The following is a 16807-nucleotide window of genomic DNA, read 5'->3' on the forward strand; positions in this document are numbered from 1 at the left end:
TGGATGAATCATTGCTTTGAGCACAGCACTCATGATCTAATCATATCTGGAACTGTCTGTATCTACTCCAATCTCAGAGAGCTTTAGCCAGGTGTCACCTTGAGAGAGCACCTGTTATTTCATACTGAGTCTACCACAGTGTCTGGGAGGGAGACAGCCAGAGAGGCAGTTGTGGAAAGGGGGCAGGTTGCACAAGACCCACTGAGAAACTTAAGCAGCAGGGAGCTTAGGTTGTGATGGGCACTGTGGTCAGAGGCCCCACCCTCTGTGACAGGAGTGAGCCCCATCACTGGTGGATCAGCACAAAGACTAAGCGATCTGAGCCTGAGCCCAGCAAACAGAGCTCCTGCACACCCATGTTTATTGTGGCCCTCTACACAATGGCCAAGCTGTAGACTCAGCCGAGATGCCAATCAGCAGATGAATGGATAAAGAAAGTGTGGTATATACACATCATGAAGTTTTATTCAACCATAAAGAAAAAAATTATATCATTTACAGGAAAATGGATGGAACTGGAGATCATCATGTTGAGATTTCAGAATCACAGACTCAGAAAACAAAGATCAAATATTTTCTCTCATATGTGCAGTCTGGATTTAAGAGGGAGAGAGAGAGAGAGATGAAAATAGAAAGAAGACTGTTTGGGAAGAGGAAAGAGACCATCAAGAGGGAGAGAGGGGACAGAAAAGGGTAAAGGGGGGTAAATATATCAAAGAACATTACATACATGTGTGAATGTGGAAGCTGGTGGGTAAGTGACTCCAGGTTCAGAGTTCTAGTGGTTTTTTTATTACCATATATTGGTTGCACAGGGGGATACCTTGTGACATTTATATATGTGCTTACCATGTATCTTAATTAAATTCATCCCTTACATCATTCTTTTTTTTACTTTTTCTTTATTCATTTATTCATATGTGCATACATTGTTTGGGCCATTTTTCCCCCCTACCCCCATCCCTCTTTCCGCCCCCCATCCCCTTGATTCCAGGAAGAACCTATTCTGCCCTTTTCTCCAATTTTGTTAAAGAGGAGACATAAGCAATAATAAGAAAGACAAAGTGCTTTTGCTAGTTGAGATAAGGATAGCTATACAGAGAGATTCCTAGCATTGCTTCCATGCACATGTGTATTACAACCAGAATTGATTCATCTTTACATGACCTCTTCACTACTTCCCGGTCACCTTCCCATACTGACCTCTGTTGCTTTAAATTTTCTCTATTAGCTTCTCTTCAGTGGCCACACCAAACACTTTCAAGTTTTGGGTTTCCTACCTATCCCCATTCCTACCGTATGTGCTCTCCTCTTAGCATGTGACCCAAGTCCAACAACACTGCTGTATTTGCCCTAAATCTAAAGTCCACATATAAGGGAGAAAATATGATTTCTGAGCCTGGCTAACCTCACTCAAAATGATGTTCTCCAAATCCATACAATTACTTGTGAATGATAAGATTTCGTTCTTTGTCATGACTGCATAAAATTCCATTGTGTATAAATACCACATTTTCTTAATCCATTTATCAGTGGTGGGGCATCTTGGCTGTTTCCATATCTTGGCTATTGTGAATAGCGCTGCAATAAACATGGGTGTGCAAGTGCCTCTGGAGTAACCTGTGTCACAGTCTTTTGGGTATATCCCCAGGAATGGCATTGCTGGATCATATGGCAGATCTATGTTTAGATTTTAAGAAGCCTCCATATTGTTTTCCAGAGCAGTTGCACAACTTTACATTCCCACCACCAGTGTACAAGGGTTCCTTTTTCCCCACATCCTCACCAATACCTGTTGTTGGTGGTGTTTTGATGATAGCTATTCTAACAGAGGTGAGGTGGAATCTTAGTGTGGTTTTGATTTGCATTCCCTTAATGGCTAGAGATGGTGAGCATTTTTTCATGTGTTTTTGGCCATTTCAATTTCTTCTTTTGAGAAATTTCTGTTTAGTTCAGTTGCCCATTTCTTTATTGGTTCACTGATTTTGGAAGAGTTTAGTTTTTTGAGCTCCCTGTATATTCTGGTTATACATCTTTGTCTGATGTACAGCTGGCAAATATTTTCTCCCACTCTGTTCATGGTCTGTTCAGTTTAGAGACCATTTCTTTTGTTGTACAGAAGCTTTTTAATTTTATGTAATCCCATTTGTCCATCTTTTCTCTTAGCTGCTGAGATGCTGGGGTTCTATTGAGGAAGTCTTTGCCTATACCTATTTGTTCCTGAGTGTTTCCTGCTCCTTCCTGTACTAACTTCAGAGTTTCAGGTCTGATATTAAGGTCCTTGATCCATTTTGAGTTGATGCTAGTACAGGAGATAAATATGGATCTAGTTTCGGTTTTTTGCAGATGGATAACCACTTTTCCAAGCAACATTTGTTGAAGAGGCTGTCTTTTCTTCATCATATATTTTTGGTGCCTTTGTCAAAAATAAGGTGGGCAGAGCTGTGTGGATTCATATCCGGTCTTCTATTCTGTTCCACTGGTCTTCATGTCTGTTTTTGTGCCAGTACCATGTTGTTTTTATTGCTATTGCTTTGTAATATAGTTTGAAGTCAGATATTGTGATACCTCCAGCATTGCTCGTTTTGATGAGTATTGCCTATTCGTGGTCTTTTGTGTTTCCAAATGCATTTTAGGGTAGATTTTTCAGTCTCTGTGATGAAAGTCATTGGGATTTTGATGGGAATTGCATTAAACATGTAGACTGCTTTTGGTAGCATAGTCATTTTTACTATGTTGATTCTACCAATCCATGAGCATGGGAGATCTCTCCACCTTCTGCAGTCTTCCTCAGTCTCTTTCTTCAGGGGTTTGTAGTTCTCCTTGTAGTGGTCATTTACATCCTTTGTTAAGTTTACTCCTATGCATTTGATTTTTTTTGATGCTATTGTAAATGGAATTGCTTCGATATATTCTTTCTCTCAGTTTGTTTGATGCTGGTGTATAGAAAAGCTAATGATTTTTGTAAGTTGAGTTTTTATCCTGCCACCTTGATGTAGCTGTTCATGGTGGCTAGGAGTTTGAGGGTAGAGTTTTTTGGGTCTTTAAGATATATGATCATGTCATCTGCAAATAGGGATATTTTGGCAATTTCTTTAGCTATTTGTATTCCTTTTATTTCTTCTTCTTGCCTAATTGCTCTGGCTAGGAATTCCAGTATTATGTTGAATAGGAGTGGAGATAGTGGGCACCATTGTCTCATTCCTGATATTAGGGGAAATGGTTTCAGTTTTTCTCCATTAAGTATGATGTTGGCTGTAGGTTTGTCATATATAGCCTTTACAGTGTTGATGTACTTTCCTTCTATTCCTAGTTTTCTTAGAGCTTTTATCATGAAGTTGTGTTGGATCTTATTAAAGGCTTTTTCTGCATCTATTGAGATGATCAAGTGGTTTTTGTCTTTGCTTCTATTAGTGTGCTGTATTACATTTATAGATTTGCCTATGTTGAACTATCCCTGCATCCCTGGGATGAAAACAACTTGGTCGTGGTGAATGAGCTTTCTGATGTGTTGTTGGATTCGGTTTGCCATTATTTTATTGAGGATTTTTGCATCAATGTTCATCAAGGAGATTGGCCTATAGTTCTCCTTTTTGGAGGTGTCTTTTTCTGGTTTTGGGATGAGTGTAATACTGGCTTCATAGAATTAGTTAGGTAATGTTCCTTCCCTTTTTATTTCATGGAACAGTTTAAGGAGGGTTGGTATCAGTTCTTCTTTAAATTCTGATAGAATTCAGCAGAGAATCCATCAGGTCCTGGACTTTTCTTTTTTGGGAGACTCATTATTGTTGCTTCAATTTAACTTTGTGTTATAGATCTATTCAGGTGATTAATATCCTCTTGGTTCAATTTTGGATGGTCATACATGTCTAGAAATTTGTCCATTTTTTCAACATTTTCAAATTTATTGGAATATAGGTTCTCAAAGTAATCTCTGATGATTTCCTGAATTTCCGTGGTATTTGTTGTTATCTCTCCTTTTGCTTTTCTGATTTTACTGATTTTGGTCTTTTCCTTTCTCATTTCAGTCAAATTTGCCAGGGGTTTGTCAATCTTGTTTATTTTTTCAAAGAATCAACTTTTTTGTTTCATTGATTCTTTCTATGGTTGTTTGGTCTCAATTTCATCAATTCTGGCCTTTATTTTTATTATTTCTTTCTTTCTGTTTGTTTTGGGATTTGTTTGTTCTTATTTTTCTAGGAGTTTGAGATGTAGCATTAGGTCATTGATTTGAGATCTTTCTGTCCTTTTAATGTATGCACTCATGGTTATAAACTTTCCTCTTAGGACTGCCTTTGCTGTGTCCCATAGGTTCCGGTAGGTTGTGTTTTCATTTTCATTGACTTCCAGGAACCTTTTAATTTCTCTTTTATTTCATCAATGACCCACTGATCATTGATCAATGTGTTGTTCAGCTTCCAATTGTTTGCATGTTTGTTACTACTGTTGTTGTTGTTGAGTTCTATTTTTAATGCATTGTGATCAGATAGAATGCATGGGATTATTTCTGTTTTCTTATATTTGCTGAGGCTTGCTTTTTGCCCTAAGATATGATCAATTTTGGAGAAGGTTCCATGAGCTGCTGAGAAGAGTGTATTTTATGTGGCTGTTGGATGAAATATTGTGCAGACATCGGCTAGGTCCATTTGATCTATGCTGTGATTTATCTCTAGAATTTCTTTATTGATTTTTGTTTGGATGACCTATCTACTGGTGATGGGGAGTATTAAAGTCTCCCACTACCACTGTGTTTGAGTCTATACATGCTTTTAGGTCCTTCAGAGTATAGTTGATGAAATTGGTACACTGATGTTGGGTACATATAGGTTGATAATTGTTATTTCCTTTTGGTGTATTTCCCCTTTTATTAGTATGGAGTGTCCTTCTTTATCTCATTTGATCAATGTAAGTTTGAAATCTACTTTGTCCGAGATAAGTATTGCTAGTCTTGCCTGTTTTGGGGGGCCTTTGGCTTGATAAATCTTCTTCCAGCCTTTCACCCTAAGCGAGTGCTTGTTTCTGTCAATTAGATGGGTCTCCTGTAAACAACAGATTGTCAGGTCTTCCTTTTTAATCCAGTTTGCCAAATGGTGTCTTTTATTGGAGAGTTGAGTCCGTTGACATTCTGTGTTAACATTGATAGATATGTGATGATTTCTGTCAGTTAGTTGTTTTTGTTGTTTGAGGATTTGATTGTGTGTAGCTAATCAGTGTTACTCTTTGCTTTCTTGCCTTTTCTTCTCCTGTGGTTTGGTATTGCCTGACCTTTCATGGTTTTGTTTCCTTTCATTTTCTGTGTGCAGAATCTCTTGAAGAATCTTTTGTAGTGGTGGCTTGGTGGTCATATATTGTTTTAGTTTCTGCTTATCATGGAAGACTTTTATTGCTCCATCTATTTTGAATGATAGTTTTGCTGGGTAGAGTATCCTAAGGTTGAAGTTATTTTCATTCAGTTCCTGGAATACCTCACTCCATGCTCTTCTTGCTTTTAAGGTTTCCACTGAGAAATCTGCTGTGATTTTGATGGGTTTACTTTGTATGTTATTTGTTTTTTCTCTATTACATCCTTCAATATTCTTTCTCTATTCTTGTGCTTATTGTTTTAATGATAATATGTCATGGGGTAGTTCTATTTTGGTCAAGTCTGTTTGGTGTCCTGGAGGCTTCCTGTGCCTGAATGGACATAACTTTCTCTACATTTGGGAAATTTTCTGTTATTATTTTTGTTGAATATATTACGAATTCCTTTTGCTTGCACCTCTTCTCCATCTTCAATGCCCATGATTCTCAGGTTTGGTCTTTTGATGGAGTTGGTGAGTTCTTGCATATTCCTTTTGCAGGTCTTGAGTTGTTTGATTAATGGCTCTTCAGTTTTTCCTTTAATTTCCATTTTATCTTCAAATTCTGTTATTCTGTCTTCTGTTTGTTCTAGTCTGCTGGAGTGGCCTTCCATTGTGTTTTGTATTTCTGTTTCATTCTTTTTTCTGAGGTTTTCCATATCATGGGTCACTTCTTCTTTAATTTTGTCTATTTTCATCTTTAATTAATTTATCTCCCTATTTATAGTGTTGTCTGTTTCACTTTGGTGTTTGTTTAAGGCTACTATGAGTTCATTTGTTTGTTTCTGTCTTCTCGTATTCTTTATTTTTGACGTCTTGGAATTTCTTGAGTGCCTCTTGTATGTTTTGGTTAACCGTATCTAGCAACATCTCCATGAAATTCTCGGGATTATTTACAGAATTTCTTCTCTGAGGTGTTCTTGTAGACATTGTTGTGTTCCTTGGCATTGTTTATCTTTGTTTTGTTAGAGTCCAGAACTGGGTATCCATTTTCTTCATTTCCCTCTGAATTATGTATTAAATTATTTTGTGGGGGAGAATGGTTTCTATCCTTTTTTTTCTTCCCATCCCTGCAGTTAGTACTGTGCAGCTATGTTCTTGATAGACTAGTTGCTGGTTTTGGTCACCTGCTTTCTTTCCCTTGGTTTAATTTTTGTTTTGTGGCTGTATTGGGTTTTTAGCTAAGTGTGTGTGTGCTATTTCTGTCCCTTGTCTGGGTATAATTTAGTATTAACTAATTCACAATAATAAAACTAGAAAGAAAAAAAAAAGAACAAAGAAATCAATGGGGAGAGATGAGCAAACAAACACAAACAAACAAGAAACAAAACTGGCATTCTGTCAGCCCTTCTGCCTTTCCAGCCTTTGTTTACTGAAAGTTTGCATGGAGGTCTGCTTCTTGACCTTCCCCCCTTCTCCAGTGCAATTTCAGCATCCCACTCCCTCTGCTGTGTGCTAGTTTTCAGTTCCTTGTTTATTTCTCAGTTGGGTTTTTTTGGAGGGGTGTAAGTCTGCCCAGGAGACTATGCTGGTTAATCTTAGGTGTGACTGTGGGAATACCACATAATGCTTGGTGCTCACCTGTTAGTCTGCTGAATGTCTCCCAACCAAGTTTGGAGCTGGCGGCAGGCAGCGGCAGCAGCCCTCCTGTTTTCTCAGTGTAAGGTGATGTGGAGAAGCTTTCTACAGGCTAGGGGCTCAGAGTGTCAAAGTTTTGATTCTCACTGGTGCTTTATTTCTGCCAAGTGTGGCTCCAGCATCTCAGCAAAGTTTTTGAGTCACAGAACTCAGGCTGTCAGCTTCTGTACCCTAGTCACCATCTTGGATCTACATCATTCTTTCTCATCCCCCTCTACCTTCTTAGAACAGTTTCAACAGGTTTCATTATTCTGTTTTCAAACACAATACAAAGTACATCGACCACATTCACCATCCTTCACTCTCTGTGTTCACCCTCCTCTCTCCCACTGATACCCACTCCTGCACAACTGGAAGGCGAGGGCCACCAGGAGGAGGCACAGCAGAGATAGACTGAGCCCCATGTAGGTGGTGACAATCAGCACCGGGTCCTCCTCCTGGGTCCCAAAAGAAGAGGGCATGGTCACACTGTCCTCTCTGGGTTAGTGATCCCTCCACCATTCTTGTTATGTGGCTCAGAAAAATTCTAGAATATGGGGACCAGGTAAATTTCAAAATAAAAAAAGTACCAAAAATAGTGTTTCATAAATCATGAGAGAGAGCGAGAGAGATCCCCTCACCGTAGTTAGAATGGCCATCATCAAAAAGGTAAAAGTAGCAAATGGTGGCAAGGATCCATGTTGTTGACAGCAATGCAGATGAGTACATTTATTATGGAAAATAGTATCTTGTGCCTTGGAACGCATATTCCTCAAAAACTAAAAACAGAACTATCACATGATCCAGCAATTCCACTCTCAGTGTATATTCAAAGGAGATTTTTTTTTTAAAGTCAATACTCGGTTTGAACTCAGGGCCTCCACATCTTGAACCACTCCTCCAGTCCAAGATGAAATCTTCATATCAAACAGATATTTGCACTCCCATGTTTTTTGTACCACTCTTTGTAATAGCCAAAATATGGACTCAACCAAGATGCCCTGAAGTGGGTGAGTGGATAAAGAAAATGCAATGTATTTTAATAATGGAATACTTTTCAGCCTTACAAAAAGAACAAAATCCTGTCATTTACAACAAGATGAATGGAAGTAAAGACCATTCTGTTAAGTGAAAAAATCCAGACACAGGAAGACAAATACTTTATGTTCTCACTCGTTTTTGGAAACCGAGTCATTCTCATAGAAGAATGGAATGGAATATCTTTCACAAAATACTGGGAAGGGCGGGGGGAGGAATTACAGAAAGAATTCAATAAGGCACATCAAAGACACAGAGAGGAGAAATCACTCCTGTTCCTTCTTCAGCACAACAAGGTAACTATGGAGTAAAACCACCCTTGATATATTTCAAAATGGTCAGGAAATGAAAGTGTGGTATTCCCCACAGAAAAGGTGACTAACGGTTGAGCTCAAAACATTCATTACTCTAATGTGTGCGCTGTGGGTCACCCATAAAGACACAGGTTAAGTAGATTGATTTCTAAGGCAGTTAAGTTAAGCAGGATGCTTATTTTGTGCCAGGCACGTCTTTAAACGTTTTATGCATATTAACTCATCACGCAGAATGAGTCAGTCATTTAAGATTACATATTATAAAGTTCCATTTGTGTGAAATGTTCAGAATAAACTAATCGTTAGAGACGGAAAATAGATTTATAGTGTCTTGGGACCAAAGTATAGGGTGGAACACATGAATTGCTAAAGTGTACAGGTTTCTTTTCTTTTCTTGTTTTTGCAGCACTGGAGTTTGAACTCAGGGCTAGGCAAGCACTCTTACTGCTTCAGCCACTCTGCCAGCCTCTCAGATTTCTTTTTGAAGCATTAAAATATTGTAAAGTGAGATTGTATCATCAAACACCAGTGAACTGTACACTTTAAATGAATGAATATTATGGCAAATAACACAGATCTCAATAAATTGATAAAAGAATTTTAAAGTCAGTGAATAAGTTTCTCAGCAGACAAAAAAAATAAATAGTGCAAGAAAAGCCTTAAAACTATGTTAGGTCTAGAGGAGTCTTAAAAACTGTTAACAGGTTCACAGTCCTCACCCCTACTTCAAAGATGTTCATCTCAGTAACATTGGCTCAGTCTTCGTAGCTCAGTAAAATATAATTTCCTTGAAAAATCCTTTTTGATTGTGAGACATCCAAAGATGGAGTCTCACAGCCTTCCATCTTTGTTTCCTGGTTACATTGTGTCTAATTGTGTTTCTGCCCAGATGTGGGATTTGTGGATATAAATAAAACCAAGTATACTTTCTTTGCCACTGTGTCTTCACAACATGTCACAGAAGAGACACTGTATATTTGTTCAGGAATGAAGAAAGTGAGTGAGGGACAGAAGGGGAAGGAAGGAAGGAAGAAAAGGGAAGGGAAGGAGAGAGATGAAGGAAGGAGGAAGGAAGAATAGAGGAAGGAAAATATGGAAGGAAAGAAAGAGAAAGAAAGGAGGGAGGAAGGGAGAAAAGGAAGGAAGGAAGGAGAGATGAGGAAGAGAGGAGGGAGGGAAGAAGATAAGAGAGATGGAGATAGGGAAGAAGTGAAGGAGGGAGGAAGGGAGAACAGATTAAGTAACTGTTCTATTGCCTCCAAAGATCAATGCCCTTATTTTATTTTATTCTCTCTCCTGTTCAGCTGCTGGCTTCACACAGAAAAGGGTTTTGTGTGGGCCTTCCTCGGACCCATCTGCACCATCTTCTCTGTGAGTGATATCATCAGAGTGCCTTACTACCCACTTAAGGGTCATTAGACTAGGATGATAGGATGGTGATGGGAGCAGGAATGCCCCAGGTTATCACAGGTTTGGGGTTTGTTTTTCCAAGACTTCTCATAAATCTACAAATTCTAACACTATCACTAAATATTAAAAGTATTTAGTGTAGAATTGATGACAGAAGGACGAGAATGAAGATAACCGTTTTCGATTTTTATACCATGGGGAAGCTCAGTAGTAGAGCGCTTGCCTAGTATGTACAATGTCCTGGGTTTCATCCCAGCACTGCAAAGAAAACGGAGAAGATATTAATAAACTTCCTGTGGCTTCCCAAGGTCAATTTTGTTCTCTTCATGATGACCCTTTTGATCGTGAAACGCAAGATCACCTCCATCAGCAGTGACGTATCAAACCTGCAGAACACAAGGTGAGATGTGGCAGAGAGAGACACCACCTCAGACATGGGTGCTTCCCAAAAACAAAGCCATGTGGGGCCCCTAGTGTCCCTTCTCAGGGCCTTCTGAGTGGACCCAGAGTCGACAAGTGTAACCTTTCTTCTGTGGCAGTCAGAGGTTTGCTGCCAGCACACCGAGGTGTCAGTCTGTCCATCTCAGATCCCCACCCCCAACAACAGGAAGAGCTGATTGATATTGGTTCATGTTCTTTGTGCATTTCTTCAGCTGTCTTATGACAAAATACAAAGAATATTTGAATTTCCATGGTGGTCCCCAAGGTCCAGCCTGTACCTCCATTTCCCACCCTCAGTTGGGGCTTCTTCTCACCCTTCAACCCTTCCTCCCTCAAGAAAAATCCTACCAACATCGAATCCTCAGGATTCCTTGTGTAAAGTCAACACTCCCTCTTCTAGCTTCCTATCATTCTTTCAGTATTTTGCACATTCTTATTGGTCTTTGAATAGACTGTGAGCTTTATGAAAACAGAACTCTGGTCTCTGAGTTTTTTTATTTTTGTTTTGGTATTTATTTTTGTTTGGTTTTGAGGCAAGGTCTCACTAAGTTGCCCAAACTGGACTCCTAATCTTCTCACTTCAGGCTCCCTACAGTGTGGGACTACAAGCATGTGCTACCACAACTAATCTTTCTTTGCTACTTTTCATGCCAAAACCCTAGCACAGATACAAGTGAGCAGTAAGTTCGGTTAAATGAAACCAGGGAGTGTAGTGAAACATCATAAAATTTGGGGAATTTGGGGGAGAAGGGATGAGGGATGGATGGAGTGAATTCAACTGTGATATATTGTAAGAACTATTGTAAATGCCACAATGCACCCCCCAGTACAACAATAATTTAAAAATGGGGGAACTTCATGAAGTGTCATTGTCCTCCTTGGTCCAAGTCAAACAACATCCTAGACCCAAATGGCATTTCTCTTGTGGAATATCATGACAGTAGCAATCCCAGCTCAGCCTGAGAAATCACCCAGAGAGGACAGACAACAGGGGAGTCTACATGTGGAGATGAGCCTAGCCTTGCTTTCCCTCCAAGTGCATCATGGGCCACCTTTCTCATTCAACCCAGGATGCTGACATTCAAAGCCACAGCACAGCTCTTCATCCTGGGCTGCACGTGGTGTCTGGGCGTCCTCCAGGTGGGTCCAGCTGCCCAAATCATGGCGTACCTCTTCACCATCATCAACATCCTGCAGGGCATCTTCATCTTCCTGGTGTACTGCCTCCTCAGTCAGCAGGTACCACTGCCCTCACCCACCATGACCTCTCATGGTCTTCCACCCTTCTCAAGGACCTATCTCAGAGCATGATCTTCCTCTGCAGGTCTGGGAGCAATATAGGAAGTGGATCAAAGGGAACAGGAAGTCAAGAGGTGAATCTGAGTCCTACACGCTCTCGGGCAAGTCTATGTCTGACACCTCTAAATGCAGCACCGTAAGTTCCTTCAGTGTACCCTCTAACTGATCCATGGGAGCCACACACACCTGTTACAGTGGGCAGCCTGTTGCATACCACAGGATGGCTCACTGTTGGTCACACTTGGTTTCCTCCTGAACTCGTTAACCAATAACAAATGTGTGTTGGTTAACAATCCTTTGTAATTACACCATAGGGAGCTGTACTTACCTTTATTTTTATTTTTGTCCCATAAAAATTGTATTTATTTATGGGGTACAGAGTGATAATTTGATACATGTACTCAGTGTGTTGTATTCAAATCAGAACAACTAGCAATTGCATTTTCTAAAACATGAATTCTGTCTTTGTGTTGGGAACCTTCAATATCCTCTCCTGTAGCCTGGCACTGGTGGCTCACACCTATAATTCTAGCTACTTGGGAAGCCGAGATGGGAACGATCACGGTTCAAGGTCAGTCTGGGCAAACAGTTCACAAGACCCCATCTCCAAAATCACCAGAGCAAAATGAACTGGAGGTGTGGCTTAAGCAGTAGAGCATCTGCTTTGCAAGGGTGAAGCCCTGAGTTCAAACTGCAGTCCCACAAAAAAAATCCTTTCTTCTTCTTCTTTATAAAATATATAGTAAATGGTTGTGAACTATAGACATAGTCTCATACCACTGGGCTAAAAGGCAGCTCTATGTGTCCATACCACACAAGGTAGATGACATCATATTGGAAGTGGGTGCAGGAGAAAGAGATCATGTGCTAATACAGGAAGCCAGAGAGGGATTATGGGCTCAAGATCACTCTTTTATAACAAATCTCTCAGAAGACCTAGCTGAGCTGTGGTGGCTCAATCCTGTAATCCTAGCTACTTGGGAGGGGCAGATAAGGAGGATCCTGGTTTAAGGAAAAAAGTTCACATGACCCCAACTGGACATGGTGTCACATCCCTGTCATCCCCCAGCTACACAAGGAAGTTTGAATAGAAGGATTACAGTCCAGACCTCCTACATTTGAGACCCTATCTGAAAAATAATCAATACAAAAAGGGCTGATGGAGTGGCTCAAGTGGTAGAGCGCCTGCCTAGCAAGCACAAAGCCCTGAGTTCAAATCCCAGCACCACCAAAAAAAAAGCTAACCAGGGTCCCCTGAGAAGTACCTTCCAAGAGTAGTGTCCCCATGACAAATGTCTTCTCACCAAGTTCCACCTCTTAAAGATTCCTGTTAAAAGGATTGTCACATTGGGAACCACACCTGAATCCTTGGGGGACAAACCCAAATTATAACATCATCTATTTTACAAAGAAAATCCAAGTTATCATAATGATACTTGGTGACTTACCTGCTGTCAATCACAGCAACCAAACATCAGCCATCCTCTGCACGTTGCCATCTTATTGACAGATTGTCCTGTGCAAAGACAATGGACAATGCTTGTGCAATCTCTCTATCCTCTCCCTCTCTCCTATCTATCTCTATCTCCCTTTCTTCCTCTCTCTCTCCCTCCCTGTTTCTGTCATTATTTCTACATCTCTTATCTTTTACTCCCCTGCCTCCCTAGTGAAATCATCGCCCCACCTGGACAAACCAAGACAGCTTTTGTATCTCAGGGTCTTTAACATGCATGATCCCACTCATAAGTGTAATCTTAAAAAGTAGATCTCATAGAAGTTACAGGAGAATGGTGGTTGCCAGAGGGTGGGGGAAGGATGGGTGTGTAGGAAGATGTTGATCAATGCATACTAAGTTACAGTTAGAAACAAGTTCTGGAGTGCTACTGCACAGCAGGGTAAATATAAATAACAAGAATGTGCTGTGTGTCTCAAATATCTGGGACGCATCTCTGTGGTAGAGTTGTTGAGTAGCATGTGAGACGGCCTGGCCTGAGATCCTCCTATACATGCCTCCATGTAAGCTGGTACGACAAGTGCATCACCACACCTGCCTTGTTGATTGATATGGGGTCTCACTACCTTTTGCCCTAGTTGGTTGGCCTTGAACCATGATCCTCCAGATCTCTGCCCCCTAAATATATGGGGTTACAGGCATGAGCCACCATGACTGGCTTAGAATTTTGAAAGTGTTTACTGTAAAGAAGTAACATTTGAGGGGATAAATATGTCTAACCTGACTTAAACGTTCCAAAATATATACATGTATCAACATTATCCCATTAATGTGTAGAGTTTTAACATTTTATGTGAGTCAAAAGTAAGTTAATTTTTCAAAACATATTTAATATAATTATATCTGGGCTGGGTATATCATATTATAATATATAGTATAGTGAAGCAAATTAAACTATGTATGAATCATCTCACAAGATAACTTTTTTTTACGTGAGCAGGTAAAATCAATTTATCTACCACGTACAAGTTTTTTATTTCATTATCTTAAATGGAACTTGTGAGTTAGGATTCTACATATCAATTTTTTCAAATTATCATTCCAGGCTAATTAGAAAGATCTTATGAGCTAACTCCTGTTTTCCCATGGGAAACTTGAACAGCCATTCTTAGAGCCATTGGCTGGGGAACTGAAGACTTTGTGGCTTGTGTTTCAAGAAAACTCATCCCGTCAGCAATGTGAAGGATGAATTCATGGGTGGTGTGGTTCACAGTCAATCCCTGAAGAATCTGGAATTTTTCTGTGCCCTACCAAGTTCTCAGCACATAAGATGGCCACAAGTCACTCAGTTCCTTGGTCACACTGGACTAAACCTTCTTCCACCACCTCCCCTTCCTCTGAAAATCCTAAGAGCAAGAAGACCAGCTTCAAGGGCTTTCATATCAACCACATCCAATAGGACTGGAGTATGTTTTATTTTTGTGATGAATACAGCTTTTATTGAAGTATTGTGATCTCTACAAAGAAGACTGTCTTCTCTATGTGCCACATTGACTTTTCATGGTGTGGGTGGCTCCTCTGAATGCTAAACTCTGCTTAAAGTCATCCATAGCCTTGTGATGAAGTGAAGACCACATTGCAAAGAAAATATGTGCCAAAATTATTTCATTTTAATTATTGATGCACGTTAATCATGCATGTTGACAGGTTCACTGTGGCCTTTCCACATGTGTATATTTTATGCTTTGATCATACCCACCTTCCCAACTACCCTTTCTACCTACACTCTCCCCACCCCCATGTCTGTGCCCTCCCTAATGGTCCCTCCAGTACTCTCGGGTCTTTCTTTTATTCTAGTTTCTACAAGTGAAAGAAAACATTTCATACTTGTCTTTCTGTGTCAGGCTTATTTCACTTAACATGGTGCTCTCCAGTTTCACCTATTTTTTTGAAATGACATAATATCATTCTTCTTAATGGCTGAATAATACTCCATTGTGTGTGTTTGTGTGTGTGTGTGTGTGTGTGTGTAACTTATTCTGTATCCATTTATCTGTTCACAGCACCTAGTCTGATTTCAGTTTGGATGTTGTGACTAGTGCTACTACAAAAATGATGGGGTGTAACTTATTCTGTATCCATTTACCTGTTGACAGCACCTAGGCTGATTTCATAGTTTGGATATTGTGAATAGTGCTACAATAATGATGGATATACAGGTATCTCTACAGTAAACCAAACTTCTTTCCTTTGAGTCTATGCCCAGGAATGGTATAGCTGGATCATATAGTGGTCCTATTTTTATTTATTTGAAATTCATGTTGATTTCAATAGTGGATAGCCTAATTTACATACCAGCCAACATTGGATAAGGGTTCCTTTTTCCCCACTCCCATCACCAGAATTTTTATCTTTTGTTTCATCAACAGTAGTCATTCTGAAAAAAGATGAAATGGAATCCCAATGTAGTTTTAATTTGCCTTTCCCTGATGGCTAAAAATACTGGGCATTTTTTATGTGTTTGTTGGCCATTTGTGTTTCGCCCTTAGAGAACTCTCTGTTCAGACCATTAGCCCATCAACTCAGTGAATTACTTGATTGTTAGTTGTTAAATCTTTTAACAAATCTTTATGTATTCTGAATGTTAATCCTCTGTCAGATGAATAGCTGGCATGGATTTTCTCCATTCTATCGGCAATCGCTTTACTCAGTTGATGATTTCACACATGAGCCCACTAATGTGATGTAATCCTATCTGTAGATTCTTTCCTTTTTTATCTTATATGTTTTATTACTTTATATTAATTGGACAAAGAGATTTGATTTTGATATTTATATACATGCATATAATGTACTTTAATCAAATTCCTCCCCTCTTTCTAATCCCTCCTCCCCCCTTTTTTTAAACAATTTTAACAGGTTTCACCATTCTGTTTTCATACATATCTGTAAAGTACATATTCACCTTCTCCTTTCACCCTCCCCCTTCCCCCAGACAGTCCCTGTTTATATATGAAAAATGTCATACATTTTTTAAGGTCTAGATTCTACATATGAGAGAGGACATGCAATATTTACCTTTCTCAGTCTGGCTTATTTTGCTTAACATGACAATGTCTAGTTTTATCCATTTTCCTGCAAAGGACAAAATTTCATTTTTCTTTATGGCTGAGTAATACTTCATTGTGTGTATATATATATATATGGCACATTTTCTTTATGCATTTATCATTTGTTGAGCACCTGGCCTGATTCTACACCTTGGCTACTGTGAATAATGCTGCTATAAACATGGGTGTGCAGGTGTCCCTATTGTACACTGACTTACATTTCTTCAGATATGTGCTTAGGAGTGGTATAGCACAATCATATAGTAACTATAATTTTTTGAGAAAACCCCACACTGATTTTATTGAATGCTATGATTTACATTCCCACCAACAATGTGTAAGATTCCTTTTTCCCTTCATCCTGGCCAGCATTTGTTGTTGTTGTTGTTTTTTATAACAGCCATTGTTACTAGGAGAAGGTGACATCGTGGTGTTATTTTGATTTGTATTTCCTTTATGGCTATTTGTTGGCCATTTGTACCTCTTATTTTAGGAGCTGCCTGCTTGATTCTTTTTCCCATTTATTAATTAGATTGGTTGGTCTTTGGTGCTTAATTTTTGGAGTTCTTTATATATTCTGGATATTAATCTTTATCCAATGAATAGCTGGTAAAGATTTTCTTCCATTATGTAGATTTTCTCTTAATACTGGTAATTGTTTTCCTTTGCTGTGCAGAAGTTTTTTTAAGTTGATGCAATCCCATTTGCCAATTCTTGTTCTTATTTGCTGAGCAATTAGGGGTCTATTGAGAGAAGTGTTGCCTACACCTATAACTTCATTTCCCT

At 39.4% G+C, this 16807-nt stretch overlaps 1 protein-coding gene across 3 annotated transcripts in view; it reads left to right on the forward strand.

The window, feature by feature from the left end:
* The window catches only part of Adgre2 (adhesion G protein-coupled receptor E2), a 40546-nt gene extending 24720 nt beyond the window's left edge, over nucleotides 1-15826 (forward strand). For 2 of the 3 annotated variants that reach the window (XM_074053925.1, XM_074053927.1), the window contains 4 exons: nucleotides 9613-9679; nucleotides 10027-10118; nucleotides 11230-11398; nucleotides 11484-11647. In XM_074053925.1, coding sequence (XP_073910026.1) covers nucleotides 9613-9679; nucleotides 10027-10118; nucleotides 11230-11398; nucleotides 11484-11624 — 469 coding nt within the window. In that variant the 3' untranslated portion in view covers nucleotides 11625-11647. Of the gene's footprint in view, nucleotides 1-9612; nucleotides 9680-10026; nucleotides 10119-11229; nucleotides 11399-11483; nucleotides 11648-14016 lie in introns of those variants that run through there. The other variant, XM_074053926.1, reaches the window with a different exon arrangement.
* The last annotated feature ends 981 nt before the right edge of the window (nucleotides 15827-16807 follow it).

This window comes from Castor canadensis, chromosome 14 (assembly GCF_047511655.1).
Source record: "Castor canadensis chromosome 14, mCasCan1.hap1v2, whole genome shotgun sequence".
Classification (NCBI taxonomy): Eukaryota; Metazoa; Chordata; class Mammalia; order Rodentia; family Castoridae; genus Castor; species Castor canadensis.